The 24,392-nt window shown below is 47.3% G+C and overlaps 2 protein-coding genes across 2 annotated transcripts in view; both read left to right on the top strand.

Annotated features, from left to right (window-relative positions):
- The first annotated feature begins 132 nt into the window (after positions 1-132).
- PXMP4 (peroxisomal membrane protein 4) lies at positions 133-14,875 on the top strand. The gene is made up of 4 exons (XM_069548330.1): positions 133-648; positions 5,678-5,740; positions 8,914-9,112; positions 13,550-14,875. The coding sequence occupies exons 1-4, from the start codon at positions 371-373 to the stop codon at positions 13,811-13,813; spliced, it is 804 nt and encodes a 267-aa protein (XP_069404431.1). The 5' UTR covers positions 133-370; the 3' UTR covers positions 13,814-14,875.
- The window catches only part of E2F1 (E2F transcription factor 1), a 22,469-nt gene continuing 12,120 nt past the window's right edge, over positions 14,044-24,392 (top strand). Inside the window, exons 1-2 of the mRNA XM_069548329.1 lie at positions 14,044-14,169; positions 16,713-16,899. Coding sequence (XP_069404430.1) covers positions 16,792-16,899 — 108 coding nt within the window. The 5' untranslated portion in view covers positions 14,044-14,169; positions 16,713-16,791. The remainder of the gene's footprint in view (positions 14,170-16,712; positions 16,900-24,392) is intronic.

Below are 24,392 nucleotides of genomic sequence, written 5' to 3'. Positions count from 1 at the left end.
AAACCAAAAAGGTGAAGGTGCCAAGTGGTTTCTGGTCTGAGAAGATCGGTAGTCCATGTTTACCAACCAGAATCGTCCTGTGTAGAGTTAAGGCCTGGCTCCTCCCTGTGTCACCATCCCCAGGGCGGCTCCTCTTTCAAAAAACTTCCACCCTCACAGGTGACACACCTCTTCTAAGTCCCAGGGAAATTGCTTTCTGATTGGACAAATCCAGGAATACGTTTCTAACCTTTTTGTGGTCGAATTGGACGGAGCCCATTGTAATTGGCTACGAGCTTTCCCTCTCTTCCAATCAGACCGCTCTTCGGGAGAGTGCTTGCGTCCCATTCCGCTGGTGAGTTAAGTGAGCTCTGTGATCGGCCCTGCTCGTATGAGTGACAGCAGACACATCCTATGGGCTCAAAAACGCGGCTGCAATGTCCGGCACCATCCGGCGGCTCCAGCCCTACTTGTTCAGTTCAGTTCAGTCCGTCAGTCATGTCCGTCAGGACCTGAGTCCTGCTCCGTGCCCACCACCCCCAGCGACGCCTGCATTATGGCCGCCCCACCGCAGCTGAGGACTCTGCTCTTTGCGGTCAACGCACTATTGCGCAAGCGCCGCTACCACGCAGCACTGGCCCTGCTTAAGGGCTTCCGGAACGGGGCAGTGTGAGTGGGGTCTTCGGGCTGGGCAGGGGCTGAAGGATCGGTCTGGTGGGGTTGGAGAAGCGGGCTCTGCTACCGGCGCCGCTGCGCTGTGCGCCCTTGAGTAGTCCTAGTGTGTCTCTAGGTCTTGGTGTCCACTGTCGGCGCAGTGGGCGCTGGATTTTGGGTTCCGTGCGCCTTCTGAGCCGGGGCTCTAACTACGCTGTTTCTAGGTACTACGTGCTTTGCAGCCTGGCCCTATTGCCTTGACTATTTCCCATGCCAGACCCTGTATCCCTTCATTTGGGTCCAGTTTTCCCCCTCCCGCTGCTGTGTGCCCTTGGGCCTGTCTGGCTTCCGCGGCTCCATCTGCACAGTGGTAAACTGGACTCTGCCTTCTAGCAAGCCTGCGGCTCTGCCTCTCTATGCTCCCCCCATTAAGCTGCCCTGGGCTTTCTTTCATCCCGCTTCTCTTCCTTTTGTAAGATTCTACTGCTAAGTCTTTTTCTGATAAGCCGCAGGTGTGACCATTGTAACTGAAGCTGCCAAGTATTTGCCAAGCAAACTGATTACAATTTGGCCATCAAACCTGCAGAAGAGGAGGTCATTTCCTCTGGCTGGCATCAGGAGGGGAACTCAGTTTCCTTTAAACTTTATGCATAAATGCTATCATTTATTGAGAGCCTACAGTGCCAGAACTGGGGAAGCATCAAAAAACAAAGGGAACAAAAATCTGCACGTTCTTGGAGTTGACATTTTAGTGGTAGCATGACATGGTGGTGTGGATGTGATCGCCTCAGTTTGAGTACTGGTGCCCCTTACCTGCATGATCTTGTACAACTCATTTAGGCTCTCTAAGCCTCAATTTTTATAAAATGGGGCTGATAATAGTACTTATATTGAAAGATTGTTGCTGAGCTGTGAAAGACGCCAGGATTCTTGGCCTCCGGAGGAGAGGAATTCAATCCCGGGCCAGTGACAGGCTTGATCACTCAAGCTTTTGTGTAATAAAGTTTTATTAAAGTATAAAAGAATTAGAGAAAGCTTCTGACATAGACATCAGCAGAAAGAGTGCCCGCCTGCTAGTCTTGTTCGATGTTATGTAGCTACTAGCAGTCTGCTAATTAGAGAAAGGAAATGTCTCAAAACTCAGAGACTGGCACCAGGCCCCTCACCCACCATATGCATTTTGAGATAACATTGGCACAAGGTGAGTTGTCCCGGGCCATAAAATGATTGACATGAATCTTGAAAGGGAGGTTTCTAACCAAATACAGTCTCATTAACATAGCTTAAGAGAACATTTGCTTGAGTAAAACATACTGGTTTGTCAAGTCGGTTCCATCTAAGACTCAGAACCTAGGAAGAGAGCTTCTGCTGCTGCTAAGTCACTTCAGTAGCTCCCCCATTCCTGGGATTCTCCAGGCAAGAACACTGGAGTGGGTTGCCATTTCCTTCTCCAAGGCATGAAAGTGAAAAGTGAAAGTGAAGTCACTCAGTCATCTCCGACTCTTAGCGATCCCATGGATTGTAGCCTACCAGGCTCCTCTCTGTCCCTGGGATTCTCCAGGCAAGAACACTGGAGTGGGTTGCTATTTCTTTCTAGGAGAGAGTCCAGGGTAAATACATAGTTCATTAATATAGCTTAAGACAAACATTTCCATAAGAAAAACCGGATTGGTTAGATCAAGGTTTGAGAAAAGTTAAGTTCTGGTGGAACCAGGTGTTGTCATGGCAACACAGAATTTTAAAAGAAACCTCTTTTTAAATTTGTATAGAGAAGGGGAAAAAAATCTAACACTTGTTGTTTCCTCCTGCCGCATAAGAGGGAGAAGGCCATGGCACCCCACTCCGGTACTCTTGCCTGGAAAATCCCATGGATGGAAAAGCCTGGTAGGCTACAATCCATGGGGTCTCGAAGAGTCACGGACACGACTGAGCGACCTCACTTTCACTTTTCACTTTCATGCATTGGAGAAGGCAATGGCAACCCACTCCAGTGTTCTTGCCTGGAGAATCCCAGGGACGGCGGAGCCTGGTGGGCTGTCTATGGGGTCGCACAGAGTCGGATAGGACTGAAGTGACTTAGCAGCAGCAGCCGCTTAAGAGAGAGATAAAAAATGTCTGACACTTGTAAGTCTGTTTCCTCCATTTGGAGACCCCTGGCCTTCCTGCCTGTTACCCTCTCAATATCTTACTGTCAGGCTTTCCTGGTGGCCCAGAAGGTAAAGAATCTGCCTGCAATGCAGGAGACCCAGGTGCGATCCCTGGGTTGGGAATATCCCCTGGAGAAGGAAATGGCAACACACTTCATTATTGTTGCCTGGATAATACCATGGACAGAGGACAGACTGAACAACGAACACTTTGACTTTCATCATACTGTCGAGAGGATTGAGTCAATATGTGTGAAATGCTCAGCATAGCGCCTGATATGTATATAACTGTTGGGTGCTGTAATCATTGTTATAGTGGCATGGATGTCTGCCTGGCTCCCTCCTTCACCTTCAGGCTTCTGATTGTCACCTCAATGAGGCTATCTCTGAACTTCCACCTCCTTTCCTACTGACTTTTCCTCTGCAGTCCTTATCACCACCTGACACTGAAGTATTCACTTACGCATTTTCTACTCTTGTCTCTCACTAGAAAACGAGCTTCATGGGGACAGAAATTTTTATCTGTTTTGTTCCTTAGTATAAGTAGGCTTTTAAATATTAACTGAATGAATAAGTGTATAAAGGAGGAATTGCCATCGTACACATTTTCTGGATGAGAAGACTGTGGCTCAGAGAGGAAAATTCATAGCTCAGTGGTAACAAATCCACCTGCCAATGCAGCAGACACAGGTTCGATTCCTGGTCCGGGAAGATCCCACATGTTGAGGTATAACTAAGCCCTTGAGCCGCAACCATTGAGCCTGTGCCCTACAGCCAGGAAATGTAACTACTGAGCCCACATGCCCCAGAGCCCATGCTCTGCAACAGGAGAAGCCGCTGCAATGAGAAGCCCACGCAGCAACAAAGACTCAGGACAGCCAAAAATAAATTAAAAAAAAATTTTTTTTAAAGAACAAAAATGTAGGTGTATAAAATTTTTTTAACTAAACAAGAAATTAATCATAATCCTGTAATGTTGACTGCTGTCTAGTCAATAGACAGATTGTCCCAGTTGTCCCCTAAATGTCCTCTATAGCAAGATAGTGTAGATAAGAATCTCCCAGGATATCATACTGCATCTGTCATGGTCCTTTATTTATTTAATTTCTCTTTTATATGGAAGAGGACTGAAGGTCTGTGTTCAGAGCTGCTCTGAAGTTTCCTCGGTCATGACAATTTTGTTTTGTTTTGTTTTTGCCACACCACGTGGCACGTGATCTTAGTTCTCCACCCAGGGGTCAAAACTTCACCTCCTGCAGTGGAAGCACAGAGTCTTAATCACTGGACCACTGGGGAAGTCCCTGTCATGTCCTTTCAGTTCTTTTTAATCCAGAGCATTCCATGTTTCAGGACACAGATCTTGTGGGTGGCAGTAACTGGCTCCCACCAGAGTCTGAGTAGTTTGGGAAGGGGGCCAGGCACATGTAGGCAGTTGGGGGCATTGTTCCATTCCTGTCTGAGGTATAAGGCAGGGTCCTATTCACCTTGGCCAGCTGGAGGAGGCCAACGGCCTCCTTATTCAGGGTAAGAAGACATGCCTTTGGAGAAGGCGGGGCAGAGAACTTGCTGGGGGCCAGAGGAGGGTCCTGCCCACCCACTGCTAGGCAGCGAGCAAATAAGCCGTTCAGCCTGGCCACCACATACAGTAACACTGCTGTCAGTTGATCACACTTTTTATTTGATTTTTTAAAAAGTTAGATAGCATATGCACAAAAGGCATAAAAAGTTAGACCCTTTTAGAAGTTTACACACCTTGCTTTAACCAAGCCTACAGCATACCTAGAGCTTCCTGGTTCATGTACAGCTCTGTGTATTCCGCTGGTTGCCATGGGTCCGATATGTGTTTACCTAGTAGCCCCCTGTGGATGGACACAGGTTTGCTCCCAGTCTTTTGCTGCTTCAAACAAGCCTCACAAGGACCTGCCTAGCAGTCCAGTGGCTAAGACTGCATGCTCCCAATGCAGCGGGCCTGGGTTTGACCCCTGGTCTGGGAACTAGACTCCACATGCCGCAACTACAACCCAGTGCAGCCAAAATGAATACAGACATAAATAAATACTTTGGTGGGGGGGGGAGGGAACAAGCCTCACAGATACTCATATGACCGCAATATAGGGCTCATGACCATTGTCTGAGGGAGACTGTCAAAGATTGTTAGACCTTGTAGCCTGGAAAGGTCAGGGCCAGACAGCTGGAGAACTTGGTGGAGCGAGGGCAAGTCCAATAAAGAAAAAAAAGACAGGTAGCGACATTAGTACTGGTTGAATGAGGAACTTTTACATGTGGCTAGGTCCTTAACTGCCAGAAACAACTCTGAAACAGGCAATACTTTTTACTGAAGGGAGAAGGGAGACTCAGAGACATTCAGTGATTTACCCAAGTTTATAGAGCAAAACTGGAGAAGACAGTGGCACCCCACTCCAGTACTCTTGCCTGGAAAATCCCATGGATGGAGGAGCCTGGTAAGCTGCAGTCCATGGGGTCACTGAGAGTTGGACACGACTGAGTGACTTTACTTTGACTTTTCACTTTCCTGCATTGGAGAAGGAAATGGCAACCCACTCCAGTGTTCTTGCCTGGAGAATCCCAGGGACGGGGGAGCCTGGTGGGCTGCCGTCTATGGGGTCGCACAGAATCGGACACAACTGAAGTGACTTAGCAGCAGCAGCAGCAGCAGCATAGAGCAAAACAGGGCAAGGCTTTGGTACCAGATACTATTTACTTTGTATGACCCACTTGGAACCCAGATCTAACTCAAAAGCCAGTGTTAGATTCCCTCCTGAAATGATATTAGGATTAGGGAGGGGGAGGAGGGGGCACAGGGAGTCAAAGAGAGAGCTCAGAAAGAAACAGTGGTGCAGTGGTACCTTAATAACCATTTTCTTTTGTTTCTACAGCTATGGAGCCAAAATCCGGGCCCCTCACGCGCTGGTCATGACCTTTCTTTTCCGGAGTGGCAGGTACCTGTCCCCTCTGCACACCCCTCAAACTGGGCAAGATTGTGCCAGGACTACTGGTGCAGTAGCCTCCAGGTTGGGTCCAACCTGCCCACACCACCATCTCCTAGAGTACAAGTCTGATTCTATTAACCCATCTTGAAAATTCACCAGCTCCTGGCTCCTTGCTGTTGTCCAGAGAAGCCAGCTTCCAGGTGTGGCATTCAAGGCCCCCTGCAGTCTGACCTCAGGGACATTCCCTCTTCTCTCCAACGCCCACCCTGGGGAGCTCTTGGCACCAAGACTCACTGCCATTCATTCATGTGCAACAGGTGGTTCCACCTCTTTACATTTCTCATGCAGTACCCACACACACACACCAGGAATCCCCTTTCCTCTTCTACCCCATCTTTATTCCTTCCTAGCAACCCATACCAGTTCTCTGAGGATCACTTTCTCAGGAAAACTCTCCATGACCTACTTTGTTTCCTTGTTCAAACTTCTTGGCCTTTCTCAGATCTTCCATAACTTCCCTCAAGGCGCTTCTCAGAAATCACCTTGTGTTTTAGTTTTTAATGTATCTAGCTTCACCTGGAGTTTATAAGAATCATACACGGACTGCCTGCTGCTCAAATCCAGGTCGTGAAGATTTCTTTATGTATTTTTCCTTTTTAAATTTATTTTTGTTTTAGTTTTTGTCCTCCAAATTATTATTATTTTTAATTAAACTCATTCATTCCTTCAGTAAATATTTATTGAGCATCTAATATGTGCCAGACACTGTCTTTAGGTGCTGGGGATACAGCAGTGAATAAAACAGAGAATGATCCCTTCCCTCGTACAGCTGACATTTTAGCAAGGCGTAGCAGAAACTAAACATAATAAATTAAAAAAGTATGTGGGATGTTAGAATATTATATGGGCTGTAGGAAAGAAAATGTAGAGCAGGGAAAGGGGATACAGAGTGCTGGGGGAAGGGCAGGGTGCAGAGCTAAATAGGGAAGGGCTCATTGAGAAAGTGACATTTAAGTAGAGACTTGAAGGAGAATGAAGAATTGGCCACGTGGGTAACAAGGGAAGGAGTGTTTCATACCAAGGGAGCAGCCTGTGCAAAGGCCCTGAGGGGTGATCATACCTGGTGAGTTTGAGGAGGCTGGAGCACAGGGATTGCAGGGGAGAGAACAAACAGAGGAATATTATGGGGGTAACTGGGGCCCATCCTGTTCAGGATTAGTCAAAGAGAAGAGTTTGGCTTTTCCTCTTTTTTTTGTTTAACTTTCTAAATTTTTAATTGGAAGATAATTGCTTTACAATGTTGTGGTGGTTTCAGACACACAACAATGCTAATTAGCCATAAATATATATATGTATGTATATATACTTAGGTTTATTGAGCATATACTATATAACATGTGTGTGTGTATATATATGTGTGTGATATACGCATATATATCTCTCCTCCCTCTTGAACCTTCCTCCCACCCCGCTGGCATTTCCTCTAAATGGAACAGGAAATTGTTGTAAGAATCTGTATAGGGACATGCTACTATTTGACTTAAATTTAATAGTGAGGAAGTGAAGTGTTTGCTGCTAGGGGTGAAGGGGAGAAATAGGTGTAAAGTAGGAGGCAGTGGCAATAATCCAGCTGAGCAACTTTGGTGGCCCAGACCTTGATGGTGGCATAGAGATGAGAAGTGTTCAGATTCTAGAGACATATTAAGGCAGTATTAGTGCCTACGCTTGGAAAGTGGGAAATGTAGCTTGCCTTAGAACTGGCAGTGGTGGGCCCGTGTTCCTGTGGGGTGAGACCTCGCTGACTCCTAGCTGTCCCCCCTCGCCTGGCAGACTTCCCAGGCCCCAGCTGGCAGACTTCCCAGGCCCCAGCTGACACACTTCAAGGCCCTCCTCCGGCCTCGAGGCTGCATGCGGTTGCTGGGCCTGAATTGGTCTCCCAGAGCACACGCAGTTCCTCTCCTTGGCTCTCCTCACTACCCCCTGGTGATTGTGAAAAGATAAGTCAAACCACGTGCCTTACTTAAAAGTTCACTTCTCTCAAGATAAAGACAAAGCTTAGGACTTGCTTGGCGGCCCGGTGTTTTAAGAATTTGCCTGCCAGTGTGGGGGACATGGGTTCAGTCCCTGCTCTGGGAAGACTCCGCATGCCTTGGAGCAACTAAGTCTGCGTGCGGGAACTACTGAGCCCATACACCTAGAGTGCGTGCTCCCCAACAAGAGAACCCACTGCAACTAGAGAGCAGCCCTGGCTCTGCAACTAGATAAAGCCCTCGAGCAGCAACGAAGACCCAGTCCAGCCAAAAATAAATGAATTTTTTTTTTTAAGATGCATCTTACCATAGTCCCACCTATCCCTCACAGCCTTTGCCTCACACATTTTCCGCTCAGGCCTTAATGACCTCTCTTTGTTCCTTTACTCCCCACTCTCTGTCCCTCCTCAGGACCTCTGCTCGTGTTGATCCCAGTACAACTCCTCTCCCCTCTTGACCTCATGGACTCCTCATCCTTCACATCCTGGCATCATTGCTTGTCAGGGTCAAAGTTTGACCTTTGTTTTGTGATTATTCATTTCATAACTCCCTCTCCCACTAGATCATAAACCTTGTGAGGGCAGCAAGCAGATCTGTTTTTTCTCAGAATCATATCCTCAGATCCAGCACATAGTATGTCCTCGCTCATTCGCTCATTCATTTCTTCACATGTTCACTCCAGAAACAAATGTATTGAGCATCTGCTGTGTGCCAGGCCATGCTCTGGGCACTGAGGATGAATGAGTGAGGTATAGATACCACTGTCTGGTAGCTTCCACTGGGATGGGGTGGGAGTGTGGGGAGATAATAAACAAGTATGTAAATGTCAGATGGTGATACGAGCTCTGAAGGAAAAGAAATGTTGGATAAGGGAACAGAATACAATGGGCATTCTTACATGTGGGGTAGTCAGGGAAGACCTCTTGAAGAAGGTGGTGGGGTAGTCAGGGAAGACCTCTTCGAGGAGATGGCGTGAAGTCAAAGCCTGTATCCAGGGAGGGAGTAGCCCTAAGGGCATGGAGGGCAGAGGCCTGGGGTTGAATGAGCGCTGGCCTGTGGGCTCCTTGCCTGGGCTGGTTTTGCATGCCAGGTGGGTGGATGCCCCCAGAGTGGCAGGGCCTGCACTCACGGCGGCTCCCTGTGTCTATGCAGCCTCCGGGAGAAACTGCGTGCCATCCTGCAGGCCACATACACCCACTCCTGGAACCTGGCCAGGTTTGTGTTCTTCTACAAGGGACTCTGCGCCCTGCAGTCCCACATCCAGGGTGAGACCTACCAGGCACACTCATTCGTGTCTGCCTTCATCGCGGGCTTGCTGGTGTTTGGAAACAACAATAACATCAACAGCCAGGTAAAGGTCCTCCCGGAATAGGGGCTGGGAGAGGGCTAGGGGGTGGGGCAGGATTCAGGTATAGAGTTGGGGATGGGAGTCAAAGAAGACGAGCTCTTGGCTCCCTGCCATGTCTGAGGGTCTGTAGTTCACCAATCCCTGTGTGACCTTGGGAAGGTCACTTCCCCCTGAACTTCCCCCTCTGTTAACCAGGTACCTTGCTGGAGTTCCATGCAGCTCTCTGGGGCAAAGATTTTAAAAAATAAAACAAAACGCCCCCAAACACTACTCTGCAGTGAAGTGAGGAAAAAAAAAATGAGTAAGATTTTCATAAAACGAAACTTACTACATTCGAAGAATTATCTCTTATTCTGCAACTTGCCCTTTTTCTTCATTAAAAATTCCATTTTTTAATGAGATAATCGTAAAACAAAATGCTAACTGTTGCTGCTACTGCTGTTTTAGCATCCTTCTTGTGCTATATGAAAAGTTGGCAGTCTTTCCAATTTGCCTCCCTCAAATTTCTTAAATATTCTTAAATTATAAAAATAATTTTTTTATTTTCACATTTTAAGTAATGCAAACTAAGCACCCCTTATGTGCCTGGCACACTTCTGGATGCTTAGGATACATCATGATGAAATTAGAAAATAAATTGAAAAGAAAGTCTCTCTCCCCCTCTAACTGTCCAGCCACTGTCCAGAAACACTTTTTTTTTAAAAACAATTTTTATTGGAGTATTGGGTTTCCCAGGTGGCTCAGTGGTAAAGAATCTGCCTGCCAATTCAGGAAGATGCAGGAGATGTGGGTTTGATCCCCGGGTCAGGAAGATTCCCTGGAGGAGGATGGCATGGCAACCCACTCCAGCATTCTTGCCTGAAGATCCCGTGGACAGAGGAGCCTGGAGGGCTACAGTCCATAGGGTCGAAAAGAGTCGGACATGACTGAGTACGCGCGCACGCACACACACACACAACTGGAGTATAGTTGATTTACAATGTTGTGTTTCTGCTATTCAGCAAAGTGAATCAGTTATACGTGTATATAGACAGTCATTTTAACTGTGTCTTGTGTAGCCTTTCAGAACTTGTCTGTGCTTGTATCAGTGTTCATAGTAGGAGTTTTCCACCAACGAGATCATAGTACTTTTTTTTTAAATGTAACAGTGTATCTTGGAGGCTTCTCTTGTCAGTCCCTCCTTTATAACATGAGCAGAGCTCTCTGCTGATGGGATAGACCAGCCTTGATTTCACAGTCTCCTCTGGATGGACATTTAGGGGCTCTTTAGCGTTTGACCTCACACATACACTGTAGTTCAGTGTATCATCTTTGTTCAGACATCTTTCTGCACTTGTGTCAGTCTGGCTGTAAGTTCCTAGACATGGAGTTGTAGAGTCTATGGATATGAGCATTTTGTATTTTGGGAAATTTTCTCCATTTTTTTTTTTATATAGGAATTGTCTATGAACTTCCAAATTCTAGGAATCCTGGATATACCCATTTCCTTCCCCCTTCCCTCCTTTCCCTCATCCCCGGCAACAGCTGCTCTGACCTCCATTCAAAATGTTACATGATGGACATACAGATGGCCAAGAGGCACAGGAAAAGGAACACGAAAAGATGGTCAATTTCACTAATTGTTAGAGAAATGCAAATCAAAACTATAGTGAAATATCACCTCACACCAGTCAGAATGCCATCATCAAAAAGTCTACAAATAACAAATGCTGGAGAGGGTGTGGAGAAAACGGAACACTCATGTACTGTTGGTGGGAATGTAAATTGGTGCAGTCACTGTGGAGAACAGTATCAAGGTCCCTTTAAAAACTAAAACTAGAGTCATCATACAATCTAGCAATCCCAGTCCTGGGCATATATATGGAAAAGATGAAAACTCTTAATTCAAAAAGATACATATACCCCAGTGTTCATAGCAGCACTATTTACAAGCATGGAAGCAACCATTGACAGATGAACAGATAAAGATGATATAGTGTATACACACACACACACACACACACAGGAATATTCAACCATAAACACACACGCACGAATATTATTCAACCATAAAAAAGAATGAAATAATGCCATTTGCAGCAACATGGACGGACCTAGAAATTATCATACTAAGTAAAATCAGACAGAAAAAGGCAAATATATCACATGTGGAATTCTGTGCGACCCCATAGATGGCAGCCCACCAGGCTCCCCCGTCCCTGGGATTCTCCAGGCAAGAACACTAGAGTGGGTTGCCATTTCCTTCTCCAATGCAGGAAAGTGAAAAGTCAAAGTGACGTCGCTTAGTCGTGTCTGACCTTCAGCGACCCCATGGACTACAGCCTTCCAGGCTCCTCCATCCATGGGATTTTCCAGGCAAGAGTACTGGAGTGGGGTGCCATTGCCTTCTCCGAGAAAAGATGATACAAATGAACTTATTTATGAAACAGAAACAGACTCACAGACATAGAAAACAAATTTATGGTTATCAAAGCAGGGGGGCATAAATTTGTAGGAGTTTGGAATTAACACATACTACTATATATAAAATATATAAACAACAATTAGTAAGGGAAGTATATTCAATATTTTATATTTTATAATATAAAATTTTTTATAATCTGAAAAAGAATACACATACATATATGTATGTGTGTAGCTTAATCACTTTGCTATACACCTGAAGCACAACATTGTAAATCAACTATACTTCAATTAAAAAAAATATAAATGTGGGGAGGGAGGTGGGAGGGGGGTTCATGTTTGGGAATGCATGTAAGAATTAAAGATTTTAAAATTTAAAAAATAAAAAACTAAAATTAAAAAAAAAAATTTAAAACTGCTAAAAAAAAATATATAAATGGAGTCATTATAGTATGTAATCTTTGAGGATTGGCTTTTTTCACTCAGCATAATTTCCTGGCAATTCTTCCAAGTTATTGTATCAGCTGTTCATTCCTTTTCACTGCTGAGTAGTGTTCCATGGTATGGATGTACCTATGGAAGTACATCTGGGTTGTTTCTAGCTTTTGCCTATTAGGCATGCAGCTGCTCAGAACCTTCTTGTATATGTATTTGGTGAACATAAGTTTTCACTTCTGTGATAAATACCTGGAGTGCAGTTCCTAGTCATATGATACATAAAGGGTTTTCCTGATATCTCAGAGATAAATAATCTGCCTGCAATGTAGGGGACATGGGTTTGATCCCTGGGTTGGGAAGGTCCCCTGGAGGAGGAAATGGCTACCCACTCTAGTATTCTTGCCTGGAGAATCTCATGGACAGAGGAGCCTGGCGGGCTGCAGTCCAGAGGGTTGTAAAGGGTCAGACACGACTCAGGGTCTGAGCACATACACACGGTACATATATAGTTAGTTTTAGAGGAGACTGACAAAGTATTTTCCAGGGTGGTTGTCCTATTTTACACTCCTGTCAGGAATATATGTGTGGTCCAGTTTCTTTACCTTCAAGTTGGCATGTGGTTTATTACATTTCAGATTTTTGACATGTTGATAGGTGTGTAGTGCTTATTGTGGTTTTTAAAAAGTTAGTTATTTATTTGACTGTATCAGGTCTTAGCTGTGCCATGCAGGATCTAGTTTCCCAACCAGGGATGGAACCTGGGCCCCCTGCATTGGATGATTAGAGTCTTAACCACTGGCTACCAGCGAAGTCCCTCTCATTGTGGTTTTAATTTGCATTTCCTTAATGGCTAATGGAGCTGAACTTTTTTACATGTGGGAATGTAAATTGTCTATTTTCTTTTTGTGTAACCTCTTCAGTGAAATATCTGTTTGTGTCTTTTGCCTATTTTCTAACTGGATTGCCTCTTGGTTTCACTGTTGTGTTTTGAGAGTTTCTAAAAATATTTTCCAGACACAAGTCTTTGTCAGATATGTGTTTGTAAATATTTTCTCTCAGTCTGTAGCTTTTCTTTTCAACCTCTTCACATGGACTTTCACAACTGGAGAATTTTGCATTTTGATGAAATCCAGTTTATTAATTTTTTTTTCATTTGTGGACTGTGTTTTTTGTCAGCAAGCTACCTTTTAGTTTTGAGCTGTGTAAATATATTCATTTTTCAAAATTTTTAATTAAAAAGAATAATAAAAGACATAAATAGTGGGACCTCACTGGCGGTCCAGAGGTTTAAACTGGGTGCTTTCATTGCAGGGGATATGGTTTGAATCCCTGGTTGAAGAACTAAGGTCCCTTTTGCCATGCGATACTGCTAACAAAAAAAGACATAAATAGTAATATTCAAATGCCTGCTGCAAACTGCTTCAAATCACCTTGCTCATACTCTGCAAAACCCTGATCCAGTGCATAGGCAGCACTCCAGGGTGGGGCGGGGTCAGGGAGGAGAATGGGGGGAAATGGGGGAGGGATGGGGTGGGGTGGGGTGGGTGGAAGGTTCCCAGTGGCTGGGCCCACTTCTAACCCCGTCCTTCCCCCCCACAGATCAACATGTACCTGCTATCCCGCGTCCTGTTTGCCCTGTGCCGCCTGGGTGTGGAGAAGGGCTTCATCCCTGAACCCAGGTCGGACCCATTTCCATGGTTCACGGGGCTGGTGTGGGGGCTGGTACTGTGGCTCTTCGAGTACCACCGGCCAACCCTGCAACCCTCGCTGCAGTCATCCATGACCTACCTGTACGAGGACAGCAACGTGTGGCACGACCTCTCGGACTTCCTTATCTACAACAAGAGCCAGCCCTCCAAGTAACAGGGCCCTCAGGTGCTCAGGAAGGCTCCTGCACCCCAGTCGGGTGACGGAGGTGTCCAGCTGTGGTTTGAGATTATGGCTCCACCTGCTAACCATCCCAGAGGATCCTACCTCTTCAAGATCTGGGGTCTCAGACTCTAACTTTTATTAGCCCAGGGCTCCATTTGGCGAAATGGAAGCACTGATTATCAGTTCTCATTAGGTACTCTTGAATAGTAGAACGAGCCACCGAATCAGGCTGAGGAGCCTTGGGCACGGTGACAGCTGCTGACTCTTGAGAGACCAGGGAAGGTCACACCCCACCCTGGGCCTCAGGGATCATCGAGCCCAGACGAGGGCACCGAAGTCTCTTTCTGGTGGGTATGTTCTTTGACCATTCTGTAACAGAGGGCTTCTGGGTGGTGGGCTGCTGCTGCTAAGTTGCTTCAGTCATGTCTGACTCTGTGCGACCCCATAGACGGCAGCCCACCAGGCTCCCCCGTCCCTGGGATTCTCCAGGCAAGAACACTGGAGTGGGTTGCCATTTCCTTCTCCAATGCATGAAAGTGAAAAGTGAAAGTGAAGTTGCTCAGTCGTGTCCGACTCTTCGCGACCCCAGGAACTGCAGCCCACCAGGCTCCTCTGTCCATGGGATTTTCCAGGCTAGAGTACTGGAGTGGAGTGCCATTGCCTTGGGCAGTGGGTTGCAAAAATGCATTTTTAGACAATACTCAGTTTCTTGCCTTGGGTGTTCTATTGTAGAAGCTCCAGCGTTTCCACTGTCCAAAAGAAACACAGTGTGAGACATATGTGACTGAGCTTTTTTTAGCAGCCACAATTTTTAAAAAGTGGAGGGAATTCCTGGTGGTCCAGTGGTTAGGACTCCGCTGTCACTGCCAAGTATATGGATTCTCTCTCTGGTTGGGGAGCTAAGATCCCACATGCCACGAGGTATGGCCAAAAAAAAAAAAAAAATGTGGGGAGAGAAAGAAGCAGAGGAGATTAACCTTAATTATATCTTTGAATCCAATATTTCTCAAATGTTATCATTTTAATGTGTTAAATATAGAAATTAATAAGATATTTTACATTCTGTTTTTCTTGTACTAAGTCATCAGAATTAGGTGTGTGTTTTACACTTTCAGCATTTTTCAGTTTGGACTAGTCACATTTCAAGTGCTCAGCAGCCACATGTGGCTAGTGGCTGCTGTATTGGACAGCACAGATTAGAACATTCTATCCTTGCAGAAAATTCTAGTGGACAGTGCAGATACAGAGCTGGAGGACCTGGGCTTGAGTCCCTACTGGACTGCTGTGTAACCTTGGGGAAGGTTCTTCTCAGAGGCTCAGTTTCTACTAAAGTGAGGATAATCATAGTAATACCTGGTGTCTACATTGGACTTGTGTAACTACGTGGCTGCTTCAACTACTAATGACATCCACCTAGTGAACTCCTCCTTCCTCCTTCCTGGGTGCTTTGCACATTATTATTTGTAACCCATACAATGACCTTGCAGGTACATATCTTAATCTCCATTTCACAGATGTGGAAACTGAGGCTCAGAGAAGTAACTTGCCAAAGGCAATACAACAAGTGTGACAGCCAAACCAGATCTGTGCAATTTCAAAGCTCCTTTTTTTTCAGTGCCTTAAATTTAGAAAGCTAAACTATGCTATGCAAAATTAGCGAGTTATTGGGGCACACACTCAAATGCCTATAGGGACCTGGGAAGTGGCATAAATGGTGATGTTCTGGGTGCTATGCAGTTGGAAGGGACGGGGACCTGGTGAACTGGAGACTTGTGTGTGTGCCAGAACTAATTTTTTTTTTTAAACCACCAAGCTGAACAAATCAAACACATCTCCAGGAGATTTGGTCCATGGGCCATCAATTGGAGTAGGCATACTTCAATCTCTTTTTATATTTTGAAAATTACTAGTAGAAATATCCACATGAGTCACTGGAGATCTTATTAAAATGTAGATTTTGATTCAGTGGGTTTGGGGTGGGGCCTGGGTTTCTCACGGCCCCTGGGTGATGGCTACTGCTGTTCTGAGCTTGAGTAACAAGGTGGTAGGGAATGACAGGGGCCAGCCAGTAGCCCTTGTGACGAATGAGGAAGCTGTGTCACAGAGCTGTTAGGTCATGAAGGCGGGACTGGGTCTGAGTCTAAACGGTGTATTCTCAGGCACAACGTTGTACTGCCAGCTTAGAGAAGGTAGCCTTGAAGTCCCTTAGTTCACTCTGTGGAGGCTGAATGAGGTCCTGAGGTTGTGGGGAGGGTAGAGGGTAGCCACCAGCAAGTGGGTTTTAAAGCAGATGCTGGAGTGCCCCACCCACATCCCGTCTAACTTACCACCTCAGTGCACACCAGCCACCATACTGCTACCCTGAGTCTTTCTGCCTGAGGGCTCCTCCCTTGCTCTCGGCACCTGCTCTGTCAGCCTGCGGCAGACCTGCAGTGCTGGAGATGAATACATCCTGGGAGCAGCTGTCAACCAGGGACTGGTGGCGACCCCCACTCCTGCCCTCCGATTGCCACTGGGTGGGATAACTCCCAGGTGCCTGCTCCACGCTGGCCCCCGGAGCACCCAGCAGGACTGAACTCCGGCCGCCCACAGCGGTCACTTGTGTGGTAACACCTCCTCCCTTGTCCCCTTTCCTCGTGCCCCTACCACTGTTTCCCGGGACCACTTCCCACAGAAACTGCTTGCCCTCAACATCCTCATCTCGGGGTCTGCTCTTGGGGGAACCCAAACTAAAACTGGCCCCTGGTGCAGCGAGTTGAGGGGCAGCAGAGCTTGGTGGTTAAGGCTATCAGCTTTGGAACCCAGAATGTATGGGCTCAGTTCTGGCCCCGCTGGTTCCTTGTAAGTGACTTAATCATTCAGGGCCTCCGTCTTGTCATCTGTTAAACAGCCATTCTCACGGCACATGCCTTGGAGGGTGGTATGGAGGATTAAATGATACGACAGCATATAAAGTAAGCACTCGATGAATGCCTGCTGCTGTTTCCAATGTATCATCCAAATGTAAAAGGAAGTTTGGCCCCAAGGACTACGGACACTCTGCTTTCAACCTGGCCTGCGCCACCCCTCAGCTGAAGGTAAAAGCCTTGGCTGCCCGCCCCCCATTCCTCCCGATGTCCCCCCACTGCTGCTGGGGGTTGGCCGGCTACCCCACCCACTGTCTCTGCTCTCTAAGAATAGGTTCCCCTCACAGATGGCATCTCTCTGGATCCTGCCAAGGCATCTGGTGTCTCCAACTGCTCACTCCAGGGAGGGAGGCGGTGTGGTCCTCATGCAGGACTAGAGCCCCGGCTCCTGGGAGGAGTTCCCACTCAGCTCCCTCCTGGCCCAGCCTCCTCGTCTGTAAGACCTGGAAAACCGGGATTGCCAGAGGCCCTTGGCCCACAGTAGGCGCTCCATAAATGCTAATTCCTGAAATAGCAGTGTTTTAACATCTGTCAGTTAAGCACCTGCTACTTTCCTATGAGGTCTCTGACTTGCAAAGCTGTAAACAAAAATTTTAAAGCAATAATGCATACACAATAGCACAAAACGTAAATGGGCACAAAAAGTGTATAATAAGGAAGAGTCCAGTTCCCCCTGAACCTCAGCTCCACTTACCCACCACTGCCCCAGCCAGGAGTGCCCCCATCCATACATTCTCGTGCACCCTTCCTGAGAAATTCTCTGCACAACCACCCATCTCTGTCCTCTGAGAAGCTTTTACATTGTGCTGTCATCTCAAGAACTCTTAGACACTCCTTCCTTGTTCTCTGCATGTTTGGTTTCTCTTTGATCAATAACCTGATATAAAAGTGAGTCCTGGAATTCCCTGGCAGTCCAGTAGTTAGGGCTTGGCACTTTCATTGCCAAGGGCACAGGTTCAATCCCTAGTCAGAAACATAAGATCCTGCAAGCTGTGGGGCGTGGCCAAAAAAAAAAGTCAGTATTTTTTTTTTTTTAAAAGGGAGTCCTTTCTTTGAGCCAGTTCCTGTCCCCCTCAACCCCACCCCAAATATCCCAAGTATCTCGGGCAGATCAGCATGGAGATGAATCATCCTCAATGTCCTGAGTCTTGCCGTAGATGACGCCCAACATGAATGCCCACGGAACTCCAACTGAAAGGGGAAGGACAAAGTTGAAGTGAATTTGGGGCCTTTCTGTTGCTCCTTTCCCAAATTAGAGGTTGTTTGGGGAACCCATGTGAGAGTGATGATTCACAAACCCAGGCTTGAAGAAGCTGCCTCCTCGGCTTCTCACGACTGCTGCCTTCCTCACAGCAGGCTCCAGAAAGGATCCTGGAGATGGTGTTTCTGTCCACACTGTTCGCTTCTCCCACTCCCATGAGTGTGTGTTGGGTTTGTGAGAATCAGGCTTTAAACCTGACACCCTCCTAAACCAGCACGCCGTGCTATGTCCACCTCTTGGAACCAATCTGTGACTGCAGGTGGGTTGCTTTCTATGAGGGTATTTATAAAAAGAAAAATTTTTTTCCTTCCCTTGTCTTGTTGCAGATCCGTAGGGATAGAGAGGGTCTTCTTTCAGTCTTGAAAAGCATTTTGGGTGTGTGCGTGCTGAGTCATGTCCAACTCCGTGCGACCCTATGGGCTGTAGCCCGCCAGGCTTCCCTCTCCATGGGATTCTCTAGGCAAGAAAACTGGAGTGGTTTGCCATGCCCTCGCCCAGGGGATCTTCCTGACCCAGGGGTTGAACCTGTGGCTCCCATGTTGCAGGTGGGTTTTTACCACTGAGCCACGGGGAAGGCCCACATTTTGGATGAGAGCGTGTTAAGTTTAACCAGAGCCCTCCTGCAGGACTCACTCTTGGGACTGGAGGCCACAGGGGCCCAGCTAGAGGACAGACGGAAAGCGGGGCTCCCCTCTGAGTACTGATTTTTCGAGAGGGCTCCCTGCTTTCTGTTGCAGGCCTGTGTACTCATGATTTCATGAACAAGACAGGACCAGGCAGCAGTGAAATGCAGGTCATGAGGTTCCTGTTGGAAGCCTTGCTCTCCTGCTTTGCTGAGCTCTCCCTTCATCCTCTCATGGGCTGGATGTCAGCTGAGAGAGATCAAAGTCATACCTCATCAGCTCTTTTTTGTTTTTGCCCATGCTCCCCAGCTTGTGGAATCTTAGTTGCCCAACAAGGAGTTGAACCTGGGCCCCCTGCAGTGGAAGCTTAGAGTCCTAACCACTGGACTGCCAGGGAAGTCCCTACATCAGCTCTTTCGGGACACTCCTTTTTAGGATGTCTTTTTTATGTGTGTCATGAACCTTTTTGGCATCTGGTGAAGCCTCTAGACCCTTCTCAAGAATTCTGCCTTTTTTTTTTTTTTTTAAGAATGCTATTTTTTAAACCATAAATAGAATGATAAAAGACAATTATATTGAATATTTAAATAATATTTTTTGTATTTGTGACTTAGTAATATTTTTTATGGCTGTGCTGGGTCTTCATTGCTGCTCAGGCTTCTCTCTGGCTGTAGCAAGCGGGGGCTACTCTAGCTGCGGCGTGCAGGCTTCTCATTGCGGTGGCTTCTCCTGTTGCAGAGCATGGGCCCGGGTGCATGGGCTTCAGTAGTTGTAGCACGTGGGCTCAGTAGTTGCGGGTCCCAAACTCTAGAGCACAGGCTCAATAACTGTGGCACAGGAGCTCAGTTGCTCTGAGGCCTGTGGGATCTTCCCAGGTCAGGGATCCAACTTGTGTCTCCTGCATTGGCAGGTGGCCTGTTTACTACTGAAAGAATCCAGGGCACCAGGGAAGCCCTGTGTGTTCTTTTTTAAACACATCAGATAAAAAGATCGAGTGGCAGGTCCAAAACTACCAGGATGTCACAGGTGTCATAAGCATGAACAGTATCTTAGGATCCCTGGGGCAGCTGTGATAAGGAAGTAGCTGTGATTTCTCTTGGTGATAAAGTCCCAAGTTGCTGGTAATTGGCCTCTGGATTGTTGCCTACATTTAAAATGGAAGGAAATGTTACATTTCAGTTAGAGACTAGTGAAAATATAGGTGTAATTTTTTTTCCTGTCCAAGTGCATGGAACTTGGGTTCATGCATCACAGTTTCAGAACTGCTTGAGGGTGGCTGAAAAGCTGTGACAAACCTAGACAACGTATTAAAAAGCAGAGACATCACTTTGCTGACAATGGTCCGTATAGGCAAAGCTATGGTTTTTCCAGTAGTCATGTACAGGTGTGAGAACTGGACCATAAAGAAAGCTGAGTGCTGAAGAATTGATGCTTTCGAACTGTAGTGCTGGTGAAGACTCTTGAGACTCCCTTAGACTGCAAGGAGATCAAACCAGTCAATCCTAAAGGGAATCAACTCTGAATATTCATTGGAAGGACTGATGCTGAAGCTGAAGCTCCAGTACTTTGGCTGATGGGAAGAGCTGACTCATTAGAAAAGATCCTGATGCTGGGAAAGATTGAAAGCAGGAGGAGAAGGGGATGACAGAGGATAAGATGGTTGGATAGCATCACCGACTCAATGGACATGAATCTGAGCAAACTCTGGGAGATAGTGAAGGACAGGGAAGCCTGGCATGCTCCAGTCCATGGGGTCACAAAGACTTGGATACAACTAGCAACTGAACAACAACGATCAATATTGGCTGAGTTCTTGCTAGGTACTAGTTACCTGGTGATATGGGAGGCTAGGGTTTAGCAATGAAAAAAACAGTTCCTGCTCACCTGGGGTTTACCACCCAGGGAGGGAAGACTAAGGAATATACAGTTCCGAGTGGTAGGTGCCAGGAAGGCAGTGCAGAAGAGAACAGCAAGGTCTGTTTTCCAGGGAAGGCCTTTCTGAGGAGGTGTTCTTCGCTCTGGGATCGAGCCATGCTGAGAGGTAGAGGAAGGGTGTTCCTGGCATAGGAGCTGCAAAGTGCACAGGCCGTAAGCGGGGAACAGCTGACAGCATTCCAGGGCCTGCAGGAGGTCCTAGAGACTGGGACAGAGTGGCAGGTGGGGGCTTCCTGGAGTGTCGGAGATGGAGTCCCAGAGGCTGGCTGGGCCCATCAGGCAGGCTTTGTGGGCCAGAGTGAGGGGTTTGGGTTTTCTTCTCAGTTTGACAGGCAGCCTTTGGCAGGTTTAAGCAGGAGAGTGATATGGCTGTGATGTGATTTACATTTTGGAAAGATCCTTCTAGCTATGTGTGGGGAACAGAACAGAGAGAGCCAGGCTGGCAGCAAGATCCAGTGAGGAGGCCAGGCAGGGGTCCCAGTGAGAGACCATGGCAGCCTGGACCGGGGTGGGGCCTCGGGGTGGAGAGAAGTGGGCAGATCTGGGGTATCATTTGCAAAGTGGCTCAGTGGCCCAGGACTTTTTGGAGGTGGGGATGAGAGAGACGGGTATAGCAAATGACCCCCCCGCTCCCCGCCCAGCTGAGAAACAGACCTGGACCTTGCTGCCTCCCCTCGCCTGTTCAGCCCCCTGCAGCCCTCCGGCCCCTCTGGGGCCAGCCACCCGCCCACGGGCCCCTGGCATGCGAGCTTCGCAGCTGGCCTTGATTGTTGTCACTCCCCAGGGAGTCATGGGAACACACTCCCCCTGCCCTCTGCGCCCCCCTCTTCCCAGACAGGGCCAGGCCCTAACAATGCCCCTCAGCCAGCCAGTGGCCTGGACACAATGCCCCTGTTTCGGTTCATTGCCAGCTCCAGGAGGCCTGCTGGGTTTCCTGGCCTGTTTGGCATATATATAACTCTGGCTTCCAGCAGGGATTTTTTTGTTGTTCAAAAAAAAAAAGGAGAAGGTGGGAGGGAGAATATCTCAGGCTCCTCCTTTCTGAATATCTTAATATATTATGAAAAGCCTTTCTCTTCTCTTCGTGAGCTCTTGCTACTCCCCTCCCTGACCGCATTTGCCATGTGCTGTCAACCCCGGGACCAAATGCAGGTCAGCAGGTGTCAGAAAGGAAACGAGAAAAATGAGAGAAAAGCGACTCGCTCCACCATGGCCAGCCTCAAATGTGCTGGTGAGGCTGGAGGTGATGAGAACAATGAGGCCTCTTGGGGGGCAGGCCCCGGGGCCCCGTGCTTTTCAGCCACCTTATCTCCGACTTCCAAGACACCCTCCAAAATGAGGCACAACGTTTTATCTTGAGCCCCTAGGAAAGAGAAGAGCTGCTGACTAAAAACGGGCATGCCATTGATTGTATGAGGCACCTCACTTTCAGAGCTGTTAAATACGAAAAAAGAAAGTTTGAGAGAGGACTTCCCTGGCGGTCCAGTGGTTAAGACTCTGTGCTTCCACTGCAGGAAGCATGGGTTCAATCCCTGGTCAGGGAACTAAGATTCCCACCTGACCCCTGGTGCAGCCAAAAACAAAATAATTGATTTTTAGAAAATGGTCTGAGAATCAGTGGAATATATGATTGTCTCGTCTACACACTTCATCGCCGTCCAAGTGTGTTTTTCTCCTTGTCTCTGAGCCTAATAAAATTTGGGAAGCGGTGCATGGATTGCTGCTTGAAAACTCACTCTGCAGCCTAACTTTTCTCATTTGGAAAAATTAGGAGGAGATGTAGGCAAGCTGCTCCCGTAATTCAGCCTTCATTCTTAGTAACTGCTGACATTTACTGAGGGCTCTCTGCGCACCAACTACTGCCCTAAGCACTTTCATAACTCAGTTAATGTCCCACCAGGCCTGTAAGGTGAACGCTGTGATTATTATTATTACCATCCCCATTTTACAGGTGAGAAACAGAGCCCTTCTGCTTTGAGGACTCCCCAGCCCCTCACTGTAGCCCTGGTCAGGGCAGGCATGGCCACTGTGTCAGGTTTTCTACCCTCCGCTTGGAAAAGCATAATCCCACTGCGGAGGCTGGAGTGACACAGGCAAAGGAAGAGGCACTGGGTGAGCCTTGGAGAGGAGAGGGGGTCCCCAGAGCTTGAGCTCATGGAATAATGGGGGTGCAAGGGAAGGGAGGCTCACTTATGGATTGGCAGCCTGTCCACTTCCACTGACCTTGGACCCTCTGGCTGGACATTTGGACTGGCTGATGACCGAAGACTTAGCCAAGGCCACATAGTCAGGCAGCTGCTGGCTGGCACTAAGCCCCATGAACACCCACTTCCCTTCCACATCCACGTCTTCCACAAAGAGGACCGTGCTGGTGCTCTAGTAATGTTACTAAGAGTAGTCAACATTTATTGGATGCTTACTCAGTGCCAGGCACAGGCCTTAGGGATTGCAAACTGAGTGGCAGGGCAAGTAAGGTCATCACGTGAGGCAAGCCAGGCAGGGACACTGGTTGCCTGGAGGGCCAAGGCTCTAGCTAAATGGGGGACAGCACTTGCTCAGTACCCTGATGGCCTACCTGGCATTGCCAAATATTACTTTTTTTTTTTAAGCCAAACATTTAGGCGTTCCCTTGTAATTGAATGGTTAGGATTCCAGGGGTCAGGGAATTAAGATCCTGCAAACCATGCAACATGGCCAAAATTTTTTAAAAATCCAAATATTTAAGTTTTTCTATAGCATGTCCCAATTTAAAATTTGTTTTAAAAACAAATTCATAATTCAGGGGAAGAATACCCTGAGCAAATTAAATCCGGCCTGCGGGCCAGTTTGCAAACTCTGCTGTCTTGTTTTCTCACTGAACCCTGACACCCATTCTGTTGAGGAACCCTTGCCCCTTGTTCTACGAAGGAGGCAATCAGAGCTCCTCAGGGGGGTAAATCACTTACCCATCTGGCCAAGCCACACAGTGGGGGTCTGCCCGACTCCCAGGGCTTACTCGTATGTGAGACAGCCTCCCGAATGGGTGAGAGGCCTGTGTTCAGACACAGCCAGGACTGGCACCGTGACAGAACGTCTCCAGAGACAGAAAACCGTCAGTCAAACCATTCAGCGTAGTGACAAGGGATCATTCAAGATGAATGTAATGTTGCAGACATAAAACTCCCCACCTCCTTCTGCCAGAACTCAACAATGGATGTCTCTGTGCCTCTTAATAAAATGAAGTCCCCACAGGATCATTTCTCCCAATTATGTATTCCTTATAATAATGGGATGTTCATGTTTGGAGATTTTTTTTTTAAGCTATGAATGTACGTTTAGGGGAGTTGGTGTATGTGGAATAAATAGCTTCGAACTATTTGTGTTGCCTGTCAAACTTCTTAATGAGCATATTGTGCAGATACATAGAAATCTGACTCTCCCATTGGAGGGTGAGTTCCAGGAGTCAGAGATGAGTGTTTTGCTTTCAGCTGTCCCCCAAGCACCTGGCACAATGTTGGATACATAGCAGGGGCTCAGTAAATATTGAATGGAGAGTGGGGAGTGGATTGAATGAGTGAGGCTCAGGGGAAGTGAATTGACTTGTCCAAGGTCACAGACTCGGATTCTCGTTTACATCCACCTGATTTAGAAGCCCATGCTATCACTCCTCCACCAGCCTGCCTCTTGGAAAGAGATCTTCAGGCAAAGGATAGTGGCTCCAGGAGCTTCTACCCCTTTGGACGCCTCTTGAGTTAGGACTTAAGGAAGGTGGAGATGGACAGTGAGCCCCTGTTAATTAAGCCACTATCCACATAATACCTTTTGGAAACCACACATTGTACTCTTAACAGCCCTGAGGCTGACCC

The sequence above is a fragment of the Ovis canadensis genome, chromosome 13, assembly GCF_042477335.2.
Source record: "Ovis canadensis isolate MfBH-ARS-UI-01 breed Bighorn chromosome 13, ARS-UI_OviCan_v2, whole genome shotgun sequence".
In the NCBI taxonomy this organism is placed as follows: Eukaryota; Metazoa; Chordata; class Mammalia; order Artiodactyla; family Bovidae; genus Ovis; species Ovis canadensis.
This window is presented reverse-complemented; position numbering and strand designations above follow the sequence as displayed.

Bases quoted from the DNA above. Each gene is read 5' to 3' on its own strand.
- PXMP4 (XM_069548330.1), top strand. From the start codon at position 371: ATGAGTGACAGCAGACACATCCTATGGGCTCAAAAACGCGGCTGCAAT. The intron at 5,741-8,913 runs GTACCTGTCCCC...GTGTCTATGCAG, and splicing joins TTTCTTTTCCGGAGTGGCAG to CCTCCGGGAGAAACTGCGTG. The intron at 9,113-13,549 runs GTAAAGGTCCTC...TCCCCCCCACAG, and splicing joins ACAATAACATCAACAGCCAG to ATCAACATGTACCTGCTATC.